The sequence below is a fragment of the Artemia franciscana genome, chromosome 11 (assembly GCF_032884065.1).
Source record: "Artemia franciscana chromosome 11, ASM3288406v1, whole genome shotgun sequence".
Lineage (NCBI taxonomy): Eukaryota > Metazoa > Arthropoda > Branchiopoda > Anostraca > Artemiidae > Artemia > Artemia franciscana.
Genome location: NC_088873.1, coordinates 4,454,071 through 4,476,864, shown reverse-complemented (window position 1 = coordinate 4,476,864; position 22,794 = coordinate 4,454,071). Strand labels below are relative to the sequence as shown.

Sequence of the window (22,794 nt, the reverse complement as noted above, 5' to 3'; positions counted from 1 at the left end):
TACACAATTGAATTACTTATAAAATATTCTCCATAATTTAATTTAATAAATTATAATTTAATAAATTATAATTAAACATAATTTAAGATGTGCAGCTAATATAATTTACAGAAATTAGTGCTATTATCATTGTAATTTTTACCGCAATACTGCAAAGAATTTTGGACTTTTCACAAGAAAGTGGACTTTCATTATTTTTCATTCTTTCTTGGCACTTAATATTTTAGGAGAAAAAATCATTAGAAATGAAAATTGCACCATTGGAATCACCATGGCTAAGAACATATAAGGGATAATTACCGTCATTTCCCAGAAATGAAAGTTGCACCATTGGAATAACCATGGTCCAAAACCATATACGACATAATTAAAGTCATTTCTTAGCAATGAAAATTGCACCATTGGAGTCACCATGGTCAAAAACCATACAAGGGATAATTACAGTCATTTCCCTGAACAGCAAGGAAAATAATTTTTTGCATAGGAAGCTCTGAAGTGACTCTTTTTTCTTCTTCTTCTTCTTGTTTTTTCTTTGAAGCTAGTGGGGTGCAATCTCGAAAGCTCAGCAATTTTAGATTTTGACGGTTATAAAAATAAACCATTTAAAATATATTAATTTTTCACTAAAGTGCAATTGACACCCTGAACTTAGGCTTAAGGGGCGTTAGCCAAACTTCTGTTTGTGGCAATTTGTGTTCGTTTTAAGTACGACTTCGTTATCCATTCTAGTTTCTGTTCAATTCCCGCAATTTCTGCTCAAGTCTTTCTGTGATAGGACCCGAAATGACTTTGGTCAGCCTTTGGAAATGCTCTATCTTCATAATCTGAATCCTCAGCTTCGTAAGAAAATATCCAAAATTATGCAAACGATTTTACCCGATTGAAGATAATAAATCCTTTTTTCTAATTTTTTCAACTGCATGTTAAATGGCCTAAGTCCATCGAATTTATTTCACAATTTTGGATTAATTAACGTTGCAAAAGAGAAAACTTTTAAAATGATTTTGTTTTCAGTAAAGCGCAAATAAAACTCTTGTCTTTAGGCGGCTTACGGGGTGCCAGCCATACTTCTGTTTGTGGCTGTTCGGTTCAAGTTTGACTTGATTATTCATTCTAATCTAGTTCTAAGACGCAATTTTATGTTCAAGTCTTTCTGTGATAAGACCTGAAATGACTTTAGTCATCCTTTTAAACCCGGCTTCATCAGAAAATATTAAAAAGCTATGAAAATGATTTCACACGATTTTTAACAGACTAAAAAAAAAAAAAAAACGAATCTTCTTTTTTAATATCCGCCATTGCAGGTATAATGGACTAGATGACCTTGGGGTCTGAACAGTTCAGTTACTTCTTCCAACGTCTAATATCCGTGTCTAATTAGTGACCAGCTTATCCATTGAATTGAATAGCCAACCATTTTTTTTAGTCAACCGAATTATAATAATTGGAAAAGGGGAGGCATATTTTTTTGTAAGTAAACAAACCAAATTATGGGCCTACCAGACGGAACTTTCTTTCAAGACCAAAAAATTACTTATTATTCCTATTCTTATCATAAACGTGTAATTTACAAAATAACAACAAAACAATAAACAAATAACCACAAATCATCTTTTTCAATCTCCGCCACTGCGTGTTCAAAGAAGTAGGTCACATTGGTCTCTGAACAGTTCAGTTGCTTTCATCAAAAATCTAACATTCTAAGACATGTAAAATTAGTAAACAGCTAATCCTTTCAATTGAATAGCCAACCTTAATGCTTAATTTACCGTTTAAGTGATTTGCACTCAGCAAGCATTTAAAAAGAAGAAATATTTGTCCGAGTAGGTAGCGTATTAAGTTACGCCATCTGTCAACATCGATCATTACTGTATTTCAAGCCTGAATCACCAAATAGAACCTTAAACGATATGGTGTTTACCTAAGATCGGCTTAGAGAAGAAGTGTCAAGACATGTCAGTCAGTTACCCTGTCTTTTATCGATGGAAATTTATTAATGAAAATAGAAGCTGAATTTTGGGTGGTATTGACGGATAATTTTTTGGAAGTGTTGAGAAAAAATATACAAACATATTAATCATTGTTCGGTTTGACATCGGTTTTTTTTCACATTCTTAAAAGAAAAAATATGAGAAAGTGATATACAATAGAATTTATAAGTTCGCTAAATTAATACCAAAATAACTTCATTAAAAATGTTTTAAATTTAGAAGACTTTTAGAAAAAGAAGAAAATTTTTTAAACGTTAATTATTAAATGTGTAATATAAATAAACATTGATGTTCAAATTAGGGTAATATTTGTTGGGAATGTTTAGGAAATGTTGAGAAAAAATGTATAAACATATTTTTGAAAACGTTTTTTTTCAGATGATCAAAAGAAAAAATATGAAAAAGTGATATACAAAAGATTATAGTTCCGTCGAAATAAGTTCGCTAATTTATTACCAAAATAACTTAAGCAAGAATGTTTTAAATTTAACAGATTTTTACAAATTGTCATGAGGTGGCAACTGCCCCATCCAGACCCAAGTTTTCCCCTCCCAGACCTCAGTCCCCCCGCTGAAATTTAATTCTTGCAGCAAATCTTGTGAAAACTAAGAAAAGCTTCATAACTGAAGCATCCAGAGAAACAGGTCAGTTTCCTTTAATTTATCTTTGCCTTTATGTTAATATATAATTCATTATTCAGTCTTAACTATCATTTTCACTAGATATAGGAAAATTGGCTCCAACTTGGCCTTCCCAGGATATAGACAAAATTAAGCCACTGCTCAGAGATAGAGCAGTTGTAGCTAAATAGAGGGTTTGGAAATATTAAGATGGGAAATTTTAACTCCTAGGGAGAAATTTAGGTGATACAAATGACTGAAAAACATTTTGCTCACTTTTACGCCAAGTGTCCAAATTTTTATTTATGTAAGTCTTTTCTAGCTCCACCCTTAAAGTAGTAAGACGCATCCTGGGAATTATTTTACTTTCATCTCCCACAAGCTTCAACGTTGGAACAAAAACGTCATCATAAACGCTGTCTTTGTCATGGTTACCTTCATTGACATTGAAAAGTTGACATTGCGCTGTTGACGTCATCACTTTTATGCTCGTTGGCGATCTACAATGTTGTGATCGGCGAAGTCATCAACTTGACTTTTATTTGCCTCATAAGTATTGTCATCCTTAACGTCTCTGTTTTGGCCATCTTTGAAGTCATTGGCTATGGTCGACAGCGTCATCGTATTAAGTGTCCTTTTTTCATCATTACTGTAGTATTCATCACAAGTGTCATTATCCTTTCATCAACTAACTGTGAATGTTGTGGTAGCGCAGTGGGTTAATCTCTGGAGAAGATGGAGTCCAGGGCTAAATCTCAGCTGCTGCAAGGTTTGGTGACTAGTTTGCTTTTTTTCCCCGTAACAAAAAAACAAAATACAAAACAGTAGCTGGTGAGCCAACAATTTTTGATGGCCTACGCGCCATCTATGGCTCTGGTGGGTCTTTGTCCTTTTTTTTAAGTGTACTAACTACAATACCTAATTGTCGATATCCATGGCCATGGCCTGTGAAAAGTTCCGCTGACGATGTACTTGAACGTCAGGTTACCTCCATGACTATCTGTCAGATGAGGAGTTGGCCTGCTATTGTGTTGGCGTTGGTTAAAGCTGCGTTGAGTACAGGCTTTAGTTTGACTTTCGCATATGAATTTCAAGTCTCTCGCTTTGCCTCTATAGCCGTATTTGTCTCCATTAAACTTAATAAGAATATATCGATTGTATTGGTAACCATAGTCTTAATTTTGGCTGCTTAGATGTCAAAATAATTTTTAGACACGTGTACATATTTTATTTAAAAGTATATTAGTATAAAAATTGTTAATATCACCAACTACTTCGTAATTCACCTCGTGAAAATCTAATGACACCTTTCTTGATACTGAAAGAACCTGCAATGACAAAATATAAATAGACAAAAGAATACTCACGAAATAAATTTGTCAAATTTATATCAATTTAGAGATCTCAGTTGCATCTATGCTGTTAAGTTTTGTAAATAAGGTAAGTTTAAGAAGTTAGAAACTCCAATGAGAAGACTTTACCCTCCAAAACAGGCTCATGGCTAACTTAGAATGAAATATCGCCGTGACATGTATTGAAAATCGTTTTCCCCTACCAACCATTTCTGCAACAAATGACATGCACCATGCACCATGCACCATCCATGCAAGACAATTTCGTGGACTCGTCAATTCAAATCAGCTGATCGTAATTTTTCGAGGGAGAAAATTCGAAAAATTATTTCCCCTCTAATCTTTACCTAGCTATTTTAATCTGTACAATAAGCTACGAACATATGGGTAGGCAGCTCTAGATGCGCTAGGGAGTAGAACAAAGCCAATCGTATGAAAAATGTTAGTGAAATAGCTCTTTAGCTAATGAAAGTCAGGAACTATATCAATAAGATATGTTTAGGGGTTAAATCAGATTAAACGGATAGGAAACTCAGGGAGATGAAAAGGGATTGGAAAAATATAATAATGGCTTGTGAAATTGATTATCTAAGGGCAGTTCAGTGGTGGTAATGATACTAGTGAAAATGATCTCCAAAGAGAATGGCTAACTTACGAGAGGATGAACTGGTGCTAGTGAAGACAAAAAAAAACAAAAAAAAACGCCAACCCCATTCGGCTTTTAGTTTTATTGGCATTTTTCAGTGTATTAATAAGGCAAAATTAGTGTAACTGGTAAACATTTGTGTAGTAATAAGTGTCAGATCTCAGTTAAAAAAAAAAAAAAAAAAAAAAAAAAAAAAAAAAAAAAAAAAAAGTTGAGAGATACGAAAAATACAAAGATTACACCAAATGTTAGATGGGTTGGTGATTATTTTGTTTTTCGACACTACCGTCAATCCCAGTTGCCTATACTCTTTGAGTCTCTCCCTTATTATGAAACTCGTCACGCTATTGATTTTGTTGTTCTGTATATTAATGGAACCAGGTTCAGCTTCCCTATCAAATTTTCAAATCCTCATGTACAGAACTCTATTCTAGGGAATATCCGGGTGGCTGAGCATTTCTTGTTGTTTAAATGTAAACTGAAAAGATATTTATTGGGAATGAATTATTTTTTTTATTTTTATCTTTATTTTTATTACTCTTACTATTGTAGCATGCCTGATACGATTAAAAATTTTAATTTGGTAATTTAATTTATTTTTATTTTAGTTATCTTATTCATTATCATTAGCTTGTTCTTAATTTAATGAATTATTATTTTTTTTCAAAAAGTAAATAACCACCGGGTTGGAATTGCTTTTCTTGCATCTTTTTGGGGTGGCTATTAGTAGTTTATTGTTTTCTGCTATTTTTGCTTTTTTACAATAAAGCATGCTTGAACTTACAAAACAGAAACTTTACAGGAGAGAAAATAAAGCTTAAAATTGCGTTTCGGGTTTTACGAATGTTATCAAGAAGTAGTCGATTGCAAAGAGATTAAGAAAAAAAAAGTTTGTTTAACTGCAAGTAAGGAACAACATTAAAACTTAAAAAGAACAGAAATTATTTCATATATGAAAGAGGTTGTCCCCTCCTCAATGCCTCACTCTTTACTCTAAGGTTTGACTCTTTGTCAAAGTTCACTTTTTAAACAATACAAAACCTTAGCGTAAAAAGTGAGGCGTTGAGGAGGGGATAACCCCTTTCATACACGAAATAATTTCTATTCGTTTCCTTACTTGCAGTTAAAAAAAACTTATTTTTTAACTTAATTTCTGAACGCTTTAAATTAATGCATGTTTTGCTTTTGGCTCACCGCACATGAATAATTAAAACGAAATTTGCATATTAATTTTTTTACCCCCTTATATTTTTAATATTATTAATTTTTTAACCTCTTATATGTGTAATATTTTCTGTTCAATTTAAGTTTTAATGCTGCTCGTTACTTCCAGTTGAAAAACTTTTTATTTACTTATTTTTACGTTGTTCTTTTTTTAAATAATGCTGTAAAATCCTGCGCCCCCTTGATGGAAATTCTCTTCCCTCAGATAAACTACTCCAAGGAAAGATCCTCCCATGAAACCTCCTCCCCCGACCAACTCCCACCCCAACGTGAAAAAGTCGCCCTGAAATAGTCTGTGCACTTCCCAATACCATTACTATATGTAAGCAATGGTCAAAGTTTGTAACTTGCAGCCCCTCCCCAGGGAATTCTGGGGGATTAAGTCGTCCCCAAAGACATAGTTATTAGGTTTTTCCACTATGCTGAACATAATGGCTATCTCAAAATTTTGATCCAGTGACTTCAGGAAAAAAATGAGCGTAGGAGGGGGCCCTTGGTGCCCTCCATTTTTCGGTCACTTAAAAAGGGCACTAGAAATTTTAATTTTTGTTATAATGAGCCGTCTCAGGACATTCTAGGACCATTGGGTTGATAGGATCACCCCTGGTTTCATTCAGGTTTTTCGCAAAGAGTTAATATTGTGATTTGGTAAAACTTTTCACATTTAGTTTACCTACTGCTGCTAAACAGAGGATTATATTAACAGGATAAGCTTGTTTTGGTGTTACTTGGTTGTTCTACATTTGCTTGTTTTTTTTTCATAGGCATATATTTTGGGAGTGAAACCTGACACGGGGATACCATGGGTATTCTGTGGTAGGCACAACACTTGACTGGGTAGAGATTTTAAAATGCCGAAACCCTATAGGCAAGTGTATTCTCCTGATGAGCCCTTGTATTGGGTTGTTGCCTCTGAATTATTTGTCTTTACTATTTTTAATGTTTGGTAAATGACGACTTATACTTATTGACGACATGACTGCCTGTCCATGGATTATTCTTTATGGTTGATTATGTATGGCTATGCTGTTTGACCTATGTGATTGTATGGATAAGTAGGGTTAAGGCCTCATTCAAGTGCTAGTCTATATTAGTCACTAATTTAGGAAAATAGTCTTCCTTTTCTCCTTCTGTCTCTTTTTTTTTAATATGTTTGTGATGTTGCATTGGTGATTTTATATATATATATCTATATATATATATATATATATATATATATATATATATATATATATATATATATATATATATATGCGAACCTACAAACGATCAAACATGCATACATAAAACTTATTTATATATATATATATATATATATATATATAGATATATATATATATATATATATATATATATATATATATATATATATATATATATATATATATATATATATATATATATATATATATAATATATATAGTTTCTTTTTTAGTTTTTCTTTTTTTTTAGTTTTGCAGCTTTTTTAGTTTTTTTAGCTTTTTTTTTCTTTTTAGTTTTTTACCTTTTTATTTTTTTCCCTTTTTTAGTTTTTTTCTTTTTAGGTTTTTTCCTTTTTAGCTTTTTTCGCGCCATATTAGTTACGCACCATTGTAGTTGTGTCCCTGTGTCCCACCTGTGAATATATATATATATATATATATATATATATATATATGTTTTTAACAACGTAAAACTTGCGAATATACAACATTCTTCGCTGTCCCATTGTCTGTGCATATAAATAGATTGTCAGGTTTACCGACTCTTGAACATGCAACATATAATTGTCCATGGGAAAACAATCCGTATTCAGATCTATACCTCATTATTCTAATGATTACCCTTGAGCTTTGTTGATGGTGATTGCTAATCGAACATTCCCTGTGTCCCGGTTGTCATTTATATATTCCCATTGTGCCCCCCCAGCGTCCCCGTTGTAGTTGTGTCCCAGTGTTCCGGTCGTCATTTATATTGCCTGTGTCCCGGTCGTTATTTGTGTCCCGTTGTCCCAGCCCGTAATTTCTCTTTGAGTGTCCCGGTCGTCATTTATATTCCCTGTGTCCCGGTGTCCCGGTCTGTAATTTCGTCAGTCGACAAGCAACTTCATGACGGCATAATGTTCAATCCTAATAATGACGTCAGTCGAAAAACAAGACGTCAGTACACAAACAACTTACTTATATATATATATATATATATATATATATATATATATATATATATATATATATATATATATATATAAAATAAAATGTAAAGGATACGGCTTTAGACTTTACAGTCCCTACCGGCGGTGCTGATCTCCGTTTATTGGCCCTTCAGCCAGGAAGTGCAATGGGGGGTTGGGGGCCAACCATCCTGTGCTTTCACACACCCTTCCTGTTTACCTTCCCCAGATTTCTCCAGGTACCCATTTAAAGCTGGGTCGACTCTGGCTAAGCTTACAGAGTCACGCCACTGACTCCCGTCCACTCCTTACTACGATCGCTCCTTACTACAGTTCGTGACTACGAACTGTTTGAAAAGAAATATGCATTTATATTTCAAAATCTCCGATTTGCAATATTTAAGGAAGTGAAGAAAGAAAAAACAGCGCATTTAAAAAAAAGAGGAACAAAATGCCACAGTGTCCAAATAAATGAAGGAAAATTGATTAAATCAAGTGATATAAGTTACTTAAATTTAGAGAGGTGTAACATGAATATAACGTTTATGAAAATTTTGCATGCTATATTTTTTAAACACAACAGCTGATTTTTTCATGAGGGTTTATAAAAAACTTTAAGAAACACATAAAAAATTCATTTATATGTATTTTTGTTACGTCTTTACCATTCGGAAAAGTATTGAGTTAGGGGGCGGGGGGTAAAATCCTCTGACTCTTCCCTGGATACGGCCTTGTACGTGTACTAAAATGAGAGAAAATTTAACAACTAGATTGACAATTGTAAAAAATATAGCACCAAAATAACGGAAATATTTCAGATAAAAGCAGAGAAACAGAGCGACAAAATGTTCGAAAATCTTAAAACCCAATGTATTTTTATTCTTTTCAGTGGGTTGAAATAAGTCACAAAAGAACCAATCAAAAATTGACCTTTTCATTCTTTTTACTGTTTTATTATTTAAAACTTCACAGAGGAGAAACAAATAGGTTTTAAAAACGTGGAGTTATTTGTCTGTCCAAATTTGCACCGAACAAAATTTATAAGCTCCCCCGTGTATGCTCACAATAAAAAAAATATAAACTTAATAAAATGACTTAATTTACCCACTAAACAAAATATTTTTTAAGGCTAGCTTGACAGGTGTGCGCTAGAGTAAACCTCAATACATTCTCACTTTTCAAGCACTTAAGCAAGTGTAAAAAATGGATGCTTGTTCCCACAAATAATTAACACAATGGATCTTCTGACTGGCTCACCAATGAATCCAGCTGGGTCTGATTGACCTAGCTGGGTATAATAAACTAGCTCCATTGCCATGTATGCCATTATGTATATTCTGTTCACAAAACCTGGGGGAGAGACAAGGATTTCTTCTTGTTATTACTCTTAACAAAGCTACTAAAAAATTTTGCTTTTCAAACTCTATGGGGGGGGGGGCATATTTCTTTCTAAATGAAGAAAATAAAGGTCCGTCTCCAGACCTGGGGTGGGGCAATTACCCCTCCTAATTGGCGCGCCTGTAGTCATAAGGCATTGTTGCTTGGGGAGGGAATGTCAGAAGGCATAGTTAAAGATTGCTCGGTCTTTTGAAGTAATTATGCCCTTAAGATAATTTAGTTTCTTTTCATTTTTAATAAAATGTGTCACCATTCCAGAAGAAAGGGATAAGATTTTAATTTCTAAGAATCCTTTTTTATCCTAAGTTTGACCAGAACCATTTAAACATGGAAGATAATTTGGTCTTTTTAAGCAATTAAGCTCTTTGGATCATGTAATTTCTATGCACTTTCAATGAGTGTGTTACCATTATGAAAGGGAAGAAACAAAAGTTTAATCTCAGATTCGTTTTTTGTCCAACGTTAAACACAAGCCGGAACCATTTAAACATGGAAGAAAGATATGCTTAATGGAAGATCACTCTCAGATAGTAGTGTGTTTTAGAAGAAGAGATAACTTGGACATAAGTTTGGATGATTCTGAAAAGTGTTTTTGGAGTTTCCGATTATTTGGGTTAAGCTTTTTAGGCAGATGACAAAATTCCATGTCTGCAACAGTTGATCCTATTCATTAGTTAACTGATAAACCTAAAGTAAATGGATATTAGGGGAGATAAAAGACAGTCAATGTCTGATAGGTTAAGTGGATGGACTTTGTAAGCAAAGTGGAAGATCATTAAGGGTTTTCTGCTTAACATAACAAAACTTGATTTGTTATCAACTTGAACAGGGTCCTTAACTACTTAAGAAACCGAATTTAATACAAATATAAAAACATTGTTAAAGATCAATGGCAAAAGAAGCAAAACAAGAAAGACAAATTTATAGTTTATCCTATTTATTAAAATTTTAAAGACTAATATATCAATAAATTTATCATGAACACTTAACTATTGCTAGTAATTTGATAAGCAACACATTATCTATCTATATATATAAAAATAAGTTGTCTGTGTGTTTGTGTGTCGAGTGACGTCATGTTTGTGTGTCGACTGACGTCATGAAGTTAGTTGTCGTCATGTTTGTTATGACGATGACGTCATTAAAGGTATTTAAGACATTCGTTCACGGAAAAATGTTTAATTGTAAAATGACTGAAGAACCTACAATGGCAACAGCCGAGGAAGCTGCTCAAAGAGTTTATGCCAAAAAACTTGCTGCTGATAGAGAAAGAAAGAAAAGAAAGCGTGCCGAGGAATCACAAGAACAGCAAGAAAGCAGGCTTGCGGCTAAAGAACGCAAAACCGCGCAGTTAGATGAAAATCCACCTGGACAGCGAGAGTCAAAACATATCAAGACTGAAAATGATAGCGATGATGATTGGGTTTGGGATTTTGACTTGGATAAGGTAATCAATGCCTACCAGATTTAAGTTAAAAAAACAAAGGTTTGGCGATATGTACTTCATAGTGACGCTGACAAATAAAGAAGAAAAAGAAAACTGAAAGAAGCCTGTTGGGGTGGCGCGAAGAGCCACCCCAACAGCTAGTCTATATATATAAAAATAAGTTGTCTGTGTGTGTGTGTGTCGAGTGACGTCATGTTTGTGTGTCTACTGACGTCATGTTTGTCGACTGACGTCATTATAAGGATTGAGCTGTATGCGTCATGAAGTTGTTTGTCGACTGACGTCATGTTTGTCAACTGATGAAATTACATACCGGGACACAAATGACGACCGGGACACAGGGAATATAAATGACGACCGGGAACCTCAAAGAGAAATTACAGACTGGGACACCCGGACACAAATCACGACCGGGACACAGGGAATATAAATGACGATCGGGACATAGGGACATAATTACAACGGGGACGCCGGGGGCACAGGCGGGATATATAAATGACGACCGGGACACAGGGATGGTTCGAATAGAAATTACAGACCGGGACACAAATGACGACCGGGACACCGGGACACAGGGAATATAAATGACGACCGGGACACTCAAAGAGAAATTACAAACTGGGATACCGGGACACAAATGACGACCGGGACACAGGGAATATAAATGACGACCGGGACACAGGGACATATCATTATAATAATGAGGTATAGATCTGAATACGGACTGTTTTTCCCATGGACAATTATATGTTGCATGTTCAAGAGTCAGTAAACCTGACAATCTATTTATATGCACAGACAATGGGACAGCGAAGAATGTTGTATATTCGCATGTTTTACGTAGTTAAAAAACATATATATATATATATATATATATATATATATATATATATATATATATATATATATATATATATATCTCTATTCACAGGTGGGACACAGGGACACAACTACAATGGCGCGTAACTAATATGGCGCGTAACGACTTACGCGCGCGGGGGGCTTGGGGGGGGCGCGAAGCGCCCCACCAACTAGGTGTTGGGGTGGCGCGAAGCGCCACTCCAACAGCTAGTTTATAATAAGAAAAAGAATTAAAGAGGAAACAACTTGTGGAATCGTAATAGCGAAACATAAATTTTGATAAAATGGGCTTCATTAAAATTTTACGCTGCTTTATCTCACGGCCTGGGGGTCGATTAAAAACTTTCAGGAAAAGTTTTTTTGTTTTGAGGATAGTGTGTGTGTTTGGAGGGGGAGGGTTAGGGGAAATTAAGGTAGTTAATAACTTTCTGAAGTTTCTTGTCAGCTTTATTTATTACTAACACCCATGTATGTCAATTTCAGAAATGCAGAGGATTTTTCAGTCCTGCAGAATCGGCAGGCAGTTAAAAAAAAAAAAAAAAAAAAAAAAAAAAAAAAAAAAAAAAAAAAAAAAAAAAAAAAAAAAATCAGTCAAAATCAAAATTAAAATTTGCAACATTTCAAATATCTGAATAATTTTCTGGTTCGTTGAAAATTTACATCTAGGTGTTTCACCACCGGGAGGATTTAATTCTAAGAAAATAATGTTTTCGGATAGGAAATATATTTGTCATGAATATAATCAAGATACCTTATTATGCGATGTTATCACTGTTAAGTTTTCTGAGATGAAATTTGATATCAGGGATACAATTCCTGCTTTAAGCCTATTTAGTTATTTCATAATAATCGGATAAGAGGTGAACATTCGTGATATTGGACTTGGCAGAGCCCCTCTGCTATCATTTTCTGTTAAAACTGTCTTTTTCATAAGCAACGTGATAGTGCTGCATAAGTAAAGGGTGATATGGCTTCAACGTATTAGTAGTATTTTTTTTTTTTACCAGGCCACCTAGTTGGAAGTTGTCGTATAATTTTAGAGCAGGCTTATTTAATTGGAAACGAAAGTTCTAGAGACCTATTTAGAGTTAAAAGTGATGGAACGTCAACCAGTCCCCTACCCCGCCCTACTTAGCTACCTCCCTCAGCCCCCAAGGACATATTATCAATATTTTGAGATAGCCTTTTTGTTCAAAATCATCGAAATGTGCAATAGCTATGCATTCAGGGATGACGTGGCCCTCATAGCCCCTACGGCAAGAGGGTGTAAATTATGCAAGTTGCCCGTTATTAACATATACGTAGGTTTTGTTATTGTTAAGGAGGGTGTTGTTCGATCAACACCCTGTTAAGGAGGGTGTTGTTCGATCAACACCCTGTTTGTGTTCAAAAAGGCTAAGCATAAAAGTAAAACCCCAAGAATTGCTGACGGGACTATTAGACTAAATAAGAAGGGGAAGGGTATTAATTGAAACTTCAGGGGACACTGAACTAAATCAATGTGCCCAAAGTGCATCGAGTTTGTAAACAAGGTGTATCTGCAATACCTTAAGAGTGACTAAGGGTATTAAGTTGGAACTTTCGGGAAATTAAGGGGGATATTGAGCTAAATCTAAAGATGTCATATGCATTCAGGTTACTTCTACAATATCTCAAGAAGGGATAAGAGCACTAAATTAAAACTGTTGGGTAATATTGAACTAAATCAAAAGAAACAGTGAGCAACCGGGCTGTCAAATGTGCTTATCTGAGATATATCGAGATGAGAAATCGGTATTAAGTTGAAACTTCTATGGAATGATGAACTAAATCACAGGACACTGTATGCACTGGATTATCTGCAATATCCAAAGAACAGCTAAGGGTAATAATTTGGAACTTTCAGGGCATATTGACAGTTACTTACTGAAGTCCCATCTAGCCTTCGGGCTTCTACTCTAATAACATTGTAATAATATTTTTGGTATGTCTCCCTGTTTGCTGCAGTTCTCCCTGTCTGTAGCAGCACTGGGGTGGGGTGGTCACAAAATTATTCCAACCAGCACGTGGGAGCTCGTCCCCTTGGGCAAGAGGTATTTATTCTCCCACCAAAAGCTATTTTGGGCAGTTGAGCTGGGGTCATACAATGAGCGTGTCCTAACCATCGAAACTGTTGGAGTTTGATGCGCAAAGGCTTCATTAAAGTCCTTGGGGACTTTAACACATTTTGATAATTGGTAGCAACGGAAACAAGGATATCATAGGCAAATCTGGAATTGGACAGATCAACAGAAGAGGAGAGTGACTCATTGACTCATTGAACAAACTCAATGTTCAAATACCGGCGAAAGAGGAGTCACTTGGTGGTCCCCTGATGGAAGGACTGCCAACCTGATTGATTTTATACTGGTATCTTCGTTCACAGACACAGTGACTATCTCCGGTGGAGATTTCTAGTGATCACAGCCTCTTTGTGTCATAAATTCTTATAAGGTTAAAGGTTGTTGTCAAACCGAAGCAAAAAGCTGCAAGATTCCGTCAGGAAGCACGGACAGACCAGAAGACGAAACAAGTTTACAGAGAGCAGCTAAACGAAAGACTATCGAAGATCATGCAAGAAATACCTGACCAATTTAGCCTAGCTGACATTGATCAGCTTGTATTGCATAGTAGCAGGGCTATATGTGATACAACCGAACTCGTTCACGGCCGTAAATCTACCAGAGACAAGCCATGGATCAAAGGAGATCGTTGACATGAGCAAAGAGAAACGAACTCTCAAAAACACACAAGATCAAGAAAGTAAGGATAGATTCAAGTAACTCAAACGCCAAATCCAGAAGAAGAAAACTCGTCGGACACTTAAAGACATGATAACCAAAAGAGTCAGCAGTGCAAAGACTACTTCCGAAGGAGTAACACACAACTTATGTTCAAACGTTCTAAAGAGCTAGCAAATCTACACGAAGTGCCTGGATCTCTCGGATAGAAATGGGCGCAAAATTACCACATGATAATCAAAAGAGTCAGCAGTGCAAAGACTACTTCCGAAGGAGTAACACACAACTTATGTTCAAGCGTTCTAAAGAGCTAGCAAATCTAAACGAAGTGCCTGGATCTCTCGGATAGAAATGGGCGTAAAATTACCACTTGCGCTGGAATCCAATATGATTGGAAAATCTAAGTGTCACAGTAAATCTAGATCCTGAAGCTCTTCAAAAAGTTTCCAGCAGAAATAAATGAGGAACCACCCTTACCACCCCCTTCAAGGTCAGAGGTAAAAACCGCTGTGAAATCCCTCAATTCAATAAAGTAGCCGGGATAGGTAGTATACAATCAGAAATACTCAGAGTAGAATCTGATGTCGTCATCCATCTGTACCATCGAATAGAAAAAGCTGTATGTGAAATAAAATACTACCCGAGTTCTGGTCAACATCTGTCATAGTCCCATTGCACAAAAAAGGACCAAAAAGCAATTGCGACAACAACAGACCCACATCACTTACTTGATAACCTGCTAAAATCCTCACAAAATACTTCTAGACTACATGAGAAACATGAAAAGACATGTGATACCTCAGTATCAAGCTGGATTCCGTCGGAACAGATCCACTATAGACAAAATATTTGTCAATCAGATAAATCATGAAACTAAATAGCGACGAAGACCGCACCATCTTGTTGTAAGTTTTCTTACAAGACTATCTTGATCATCTTGAAGATCATCTTGTTGTAAGTTTTCTTCTTATATATTTATGTCTTGCTGAGGATGGCCCTTGGACATAAGGCCAAAATATTCATTCTAAATAGTTTCCCACTGTAGTCCAGGACTTTTAGGGTTTGACCCGGACAAAATTGCAATATAAACGAAAATGGTACCAAAATGATCAGAAAAAAATTCTGTACAACATACTAAAAGTTCCCATAAATCCGAGTGGGGCGAGTACCCGAAAAACAGGGGAAAAGGGGGAAATGCGGGGGAAAATGGGAAAAATGCCGAACATGCCCAGAAAATAGTTTAAAGTGAGTTTTCTGGGGTTTTCACATACGCTGATTACGAAATTGACATCTAAAATTCAGTATAGAAAAAGAGTACTGAGGAAAACGGGGGAACAGGGGAAAGAGGGGAGAAAAGAAAAGAATACAGGGTAGGGGTAGAAAGCGGTTTGAAAGATATTTTCTGGGGTATTCCTATCTGGTGATTACGAAATTGAGAAATAAAATGATATAAAAAAATCGATTAACATAAAACGGGGAAATGGGGGGGGGGGGAAAGGGAAACATACAGGGTAGGGGTAGAAAGCATGTGGAAATGTGTTTTCTAGGGTTTTTCTATCTGCTGATCACGAAACTGACCCCTAAAATGAAGGAAAGAAAACGAGAACCATGAAAACCGAACAAAACTGGAGGAAACAACGGAAAAGGGGAAGGGAGGCCCGACTCCTGAGCCAGCTGCTAATGGCTAATAAGTAGGCCTATGGACAAAATAACTCGCTTAAGTATCAAACTTGTACTTTCTTGAATCACAGACATTTCTTACAACCATTTGAATTACTAAACATAAAGAAAACAACCGCTTGGCAGTTATATATAAAATGGCTATTATATGTAAAATTTGCACTTTCGAAGGCAGTATAGTTGACTTGAAAAACACAGCATTGATATCACTAGTCGAGCTCCTCGTCTTCGACAATCTCGTTGTCCCTGTTCAAACAGTTGATACCCTGACATTCTCCGCACGCGAACGTACACGCTAATCCATTTTTCTTGCAGCTGCATCGCGAGTTCTCGCAGCCTGTCTTACAGTTGCATCTCACGACACTCAAAAGAGTCTGAGGTGCGGGCAACAAATGGGTCATCACAGGTGAGTATTTATGGTCTCTGAAAACCCAACCCCAGTCAGCTGGTTACCCTTTCCAACGGGATACCTGGAGGCGCACTCGCTGGGAGTGGAATGAAGCTGCAGCTTCGGTTGGCGGAAGCCTTTCAGGCTTAACAAACGCCGTAGTATTAGACGAAGAAACTTTTTCCAAGAAAATTCGATGTCGCAGCTTAGTGAGATCTTCGTTTGGTCGTGCTTTATACAAGCTGAGGAGAAGATATTCACCCGCTTTCACAATTTCATCTTTGGACGATGATTCATCCAGAAACACTTTGCATTTTTTTCTGAACACTTCGCTCTTCTTCAAAAGAGGTAGCACAGCTTGCTTTCCAAGTCCGAAAACTCGTGAGGTCGTGTCACATCCCAAGAGTGCGTGCCCTACCAGAAGCAGCCTGGATACTTCTCCCATTTTTTTTTGCACTTCGTTGAGGCACCAGAACCGTGTTATCGCTTCTTTTGCGTTCGTTAACGATTCGAAGTAAAGTGTTTTTGTATTAGGCGGGAGGTGATACAAGAGTAGAATCAGAAGGTCAGTGTCGTTGCCAAGAACTATTGTTTCAGAGTTTTCTGCTTTCGTTACGGCAGTCTTCACGATTAGATAGTCAGCATCGTCCTTCGCATGGACGACTTCAAATCCTTTGGCTCTGAGTTTTTCCCCGATGTAGCTTATAATTCGCTGTTTGTTCTGAGAGTTGCTCAAAAACTCTTCCTTCTTTTTCTGGAGCTTCATCCCTAAACTGAAATCGATCACTTGATGCTGGCTTCCCTTACACCGTCGGTTGTGTGTAGCATCTTTCGTGGTTGGACCAGCACTGTATCCATCGAAGACAACAGTAGGGGAGGTACAGCGTCGAGTAACGAAACTAACATAGCTGTCACAGATTGAATCATAAGTATCACCAATCTTCCAAGGTACTTGCTCAAGCAGCCAACCTCCGTCAACTACAGTGACACGATCTGACACTGGCAGGTGGTGAATCGAGTCCGTGTTCGCTTCTTTCCATATTGCTTTCGCTAGTGCAGGTTTGTCTGGCTGACGCATTATGCCAGGATTCTCAAACAAAGCGGGCGGATAACTGCACAGTTCGTAACGTAGAGTTTCTGCCATGTCATTTTCAGATGTATGGGCAGCAGTAGAAAGACGTTGAAAAAGCAGTGCAGGATCGATATGCAAAATCTCGCCATCTATCCTAATGTTCCCATCGGATGCCAGTGTAACGACTTTGTCTTTCTTCCTGAATGAAAAACTTTCGGCGGATTGGCCATCCATGCGCTGGAGGATCAGCTCACCTACAGCTTTAGCATCCTCTGCATTGACGCCTTTATGGGCAATCAGCCCGGAACTTACTGGATGTCGAATTAGAACAGGATTATGTTGACGAACCCACGCGCTTGTCGATAACGGCGAGGAATACGGAATAATGTAATTTCAGTATTTTTCCGTATTTCTTTCTCGAATTTTTTTTTGCCTTTTCCGAACCTATGGGGTAGCCGAACCTCTATAGATCTCCTGTATTTGTTCTCGAACTTTGTTTTAGATTTCAATTTTATAATCAGTAGATAGAAAAACCCTAGAAAACACATTTCCACATGCTTTCTACCCCTACCCTGTATATTTTCCTTTTTCCCCTCCCTCCCCCCATTTCCCCGTTTTATATTAATCGATTTTTGAATATCATTTTATATCTCAATTTCATAATCACCAGATAGGAATACCCCAGAAAATATCTTCCAAACCGCTTTCTACCCCTACCCTGTATTCTTCTCTTTTCTCCCCTCTTTCCCCTGTTCCCCCGTTTTCCGTAGTACTCTTTTTCTATACTGAATTTTAGATGTCAATTTCGTAATCAGCGTATGTGAAAACCCCAGAAAACTCACTTTAAACTATTTTCTGGGCATGTTCGGCATTTTTCCCATTTTCCCCCGCATTTCCCCCTTTTCCCCTGATTTTCGGGTACTCGCCCCACTCGGATTTATGGGGACTTTTAGTATGTTGTACATAATTTTTTTCTGATCATTTTGGTACCATTTTCGTTTATATTGCAATTTTGTCCGGGTTCGACCCTTTTTTGAGCTAAAAGTCCTGGACTACTGTCTTGCGAAAAGAATTCCCTATTTTTCTTCTTGTTTCTGGTGTTTATCACGAAACTATTTTTGGAATTTGGAAAATTTTGATCAGGCAATTTTGGGAAAAAGACGTGTGGGAGGGGGGATAGTTGTCCTCCAATATTTTTGTCGCTTAAAAGGGACACTAGAACTTTTAATTCCTGTTCAAATGAACCATCTCTATTTCTAGATACTCTAGGACCATTGATTGAACCTAAACACCCCTGGGAAGAAAAACAAATTATTTTAGATTAGTATTGACCCGAGTCAGTCCTTACTTACGGCTCATTACCACGAATTATCTGAGAAGATAGTACATTTTTTCCCGATCCTTACGAAAGAGTATACAATTACGTTACGATATACATTACATATACTAGTAAGTATGCAATACGTTTACTATACACTAGTACTATAAACGTACCACAAACTAGTACGCATACGTTACGTTTACAATACATATACAAGCACGTATACAGTACGATTTTTGCCTATTATCTTACATGCTTTTGGCTAGTTAAAATATAAATACTATTGGGCGTTAGTATCGCCTTTGATTTAAGTGAAGTAGTGAGTAGGCTATAGTACAAGTTATAATTAAAAACCAATATAATCCTATATTCAACGTTGCGTCATTGTCCAAAGCAATGCAAAAAGGAATCGGCTTCGTCAGGAGATGAAACCCTTCCAAGTTGTCACTCATCTGTCTTCGCATCACCGCCTTCAACTAATTCTGTCATTGCCTGGATCACGGTTGACTAATTTCCTAAACAAACCATGACTTCCCTGCTAGGCAATTTGAATATGGAAAGCGGCATTCTTTTATCGAAAGCTCCTATCTATTGTTTAAAACTACGTGGGGGTAATATCGAGGGTGCCACGATACTATGAAATTTGACACCGTGATAAAAATTGACTTAATACCATGAAATAGAATTGGTATTTTTTTCTGTAAATATAGATTGGGGTAATATTTTCACAAAGTAGACCCCAAGCGAATGGAATTGGAACGGTTCCAAGCGTTGCGGTGTTTTGCAAATTCCATCTGCAATATAATTAGAATTGTAAAATGAGATGTATATGAATATGCTGAAATCAGAAATGTACACAGGAATTTGTAGGGAAAAAGAAAAATATAAAAAATACAGAAAAATTCGTGCGTAATTTCTTACAATAGAATTCGAATTATTTTTCTTTCTCATAGATTAGGCACAAAGCGAGTAGAATTTGAGTGACTCTAAATCCTGCAGTGTTTTCCATCTGTGGCAAGTGCAGGAATCAGGTGTGTACATATAATTTGTTTAGAGGAGGGGGGAGGAGACCAAGACTTCATAGAGATGAAAAATAGATGCCTTTCCTGTTCAAGCTTTTTATTAAAAGCAATTTATTTAGTAATTTTTTTTCGCGTTCCAGTTATGATTTATCAAAAAATTGGTAATTTCACGTGTGCCTTTTAGGTTTCAAGTTCAAAAGCAATTGCATTAGATATACCTCTAACAAGGTGAAATTAAAAATGTTCCATTTCAGTGAAAATTCAGAACATCATACCTCCTCCCCGTTTTAGATACAAACTGTATTCCACTTGTCAATTCATAAAACTTTAAATCTTGTCAATTGATGCAAAGGAATAGAAAATAGCCGTGGTGTGAGTACTAGGTCAAAATTCATTTTTTTGAAAGACAGCCTTTGTACGGTCGTAACCATTTTTTATTTTGGGGGGGTGGAGGGAATATAAAAAAACTTCCTGCTGACATGTATATATGTATTTTTGCTGCTGTTCCGCGATTTAAAGAAAAATTTTGGGAGGGCGGGCACTGGGAAAAGTGGAAAGTGGGACCTCCCCCTCCCTTGGATACACATTAGGTACAAAATGAATAAATAAGAAGATAAGTAAAATACTGTTTTTATGTATCTGTAGCAGGCATGTTCCGAGAGATTTTTGGGGCAAGGCCGATAGTGAATATTTGTTTGAGGGGAGGGGGGTAAAAATGAAAAAGAACTAACATGGAACTCGGATAAGAATTACACAGAACTCAAGGCTATTTTCTATTTCCAGGTTACGATAGCTGCGATCTCCCCTCCTGCCCCCTTGCATACGTCTCTGATGGTGAGCTTGACATCAGGGTCTAGACAACATAATTTTGAACCAGCCAGAACGCCTTATAAAAAGGAAACAAAATGTATTTAGTCAAGAAATGACTTAACCTAGACATTGATGTCTAGTTAAGCAAGCATATGAATTCAGATTGAACTAACCTCATGAAAATGACATGCACATTGACCTGGGTAGAATTCTTTGTTTCTTGCTGTAGTCATTCTGAAGGAATCGATGGTCAGAAATCCTTTTTCTTTGGCTTTTTGTCTTAGGTTACGATTCATAACACTCATTTTCGTTCTGTGCTAGAAAGGACAAATTCATAATTCGTGTAGAAATCCCGCAGTAGAAATCCTTTTCTGCAATAACTACTTATAATAATAGCTTATAAATGCCCTTTTTAAAATGAAAAACCTGATAACGGCCTTATGGCATTAGCAATTTTTTTTCTATTTGTTTTCCGGGTCTTCTATACTTAGCAGGGCGAAAAAGGTATTTGAAGCAGGGTAGAAAGTAATAGAAGTTTTGTTAGGTTCAGTAAAATTCTTATTGCTTTGGGTTCGTGTTGGTTTCGCTGCTTGACCTCAGATAAACTTGCAGGTCAACAATTTCTTTTTTTCATCTCCATTCTGTGCTAGAATGAAAATTACTAACTTTTTGTGACATGCAGTAGTGACACATTCCAGAAGAAAAAATCTAACAAAAAGTTTAGAATATTTGAATTTTTTATAGTGAGAGAGAGCGAGAGAGAGAGAGAGAGAGAGAGAGAGAGAGAGAGAGAGAGAGAGAGAGAGAGAGAGAGAGAGAGAGAGAGAGAGAGAGAGAGAGAGAGAGAGAGAGAGAGAGAGAGAGAGAGAGAGAGAGAGAGGGGTCCGAATGGCCTTCGGAAGAGGCACAATGGCTTGTAAAAACTTTTTTTTTGTTGGGAAAGTATCATGTTTTTCTGAATACTAAAATAATTTTCTGAACAAATTAGGGTTATATAACTGGAGGGGAAACGCCAGGTGGGCTATTCCGTGTCAGAATTTATGGTTGAACTTACGGTTGATTTCCTTGGTCATTAGAAGCGTAAGACGTACATTCAAAAAGGGATTTCAGATAATGCTTTATTTAAAAAAATAGATATTTTCTCCAGAGATGACATTGCTTCACAAGATAAAATTGTCTTCCGCCAGGCCTGTACCAGACGGAAAAAAGCCTGTGCTCCTCCAAAATACAAAAATTTTGCGGTTTTCCTAAGAGTGTAAATATTTTCTGTGGCTCTTGTTTTTACATATCTTTTTTTTTTTTTTTTTTAAAGTTTCCAACCACCCCCCTTAAGGGGCTAGCCCTTCTTGTCGTACTTTAAGTAAGTTTTTGTGCTCGTGCCTGGGTCAATATTGGTCTCTAGGAAGGCAAGAGGTAAGATTAGTCGTTTTATTTAAGCTTGTTAGCAATAAGAGATAAAGATGCCGAATAAAGGCCGCTAAAAGAAAAATTGAGGCATTGGCTCATACATAGTAATACATAGTACACCCATTTTCGTTTTAAGTAATTCTTTTTCTCTTTGCCCCTTGCAAAGTAGGCAAACAAACCTGACTTCAGAGGTGTCAATTGGGGAGGCATGGGGAGGGGGAATTTTATTTTGGGAAGTTTCAATACCATGCCTCAAGCCGTTCCAAAGATATTTGGGACATGGTGTTTCGATGAACTGGATACAAACAGTGTCTTTTGATTTACCTCTGGCCTCCTCTCAAAGTCAAAATTAAAATAGACTTGGCCCCCTCCCATGCGGTGCTCCCTCTAATTTCCTAATCGATTCCTTGACCAATTTTCAAGATATTACAAATAGTTTGAAATGTCTGATGCATATAATCCCTTTTGATTTATTCAGGGTACACCTGTTATTTCTAGATTATACTATTCGGAAATTCTTGTTTTCAGTAACGCGTAAACCTTCATTTGGACTAGCCTGAATACGGATGATAGCTCCACTTTTGCGTTATTGGTACAAAAAAAGTAGAGGCTGGGGGGCATCACCAGCACCATGAGGGAGCTCCCCA

At 36.6% G+C, this 22,794-nt stretch overlaps 1 protein-coding gene across 1 annotated transcript in view; it reads right to left on the bottom strand.

Annotated features, from left to right (window-relative positions):
* Positions 1–3,819: 3,819 nt before the first annotated feature.
* LOC136032705 (cadherin-like and PC-esterase domain-containing protein 1) overlaps positions 3,820–22,794 on the bottom strand; it is a 277,185-nt gene continuing 258,210 nt past the window's right edge. The window contains exons 13-14 of the mRNA XM_065713010.1: positions 20,914–21,057; positions 3,820–3,939 (exon numbers count right to left, since the gene is read on the bottom strand). Coding sequence (XP_065569082.1) covers positions 3,820–3,939; positions 20,914–21,057 — 264 coding nt within the window. The remainder of the gene's footprint in view (positions 3,940–20,913; positions 21,058–22,794) is intronic.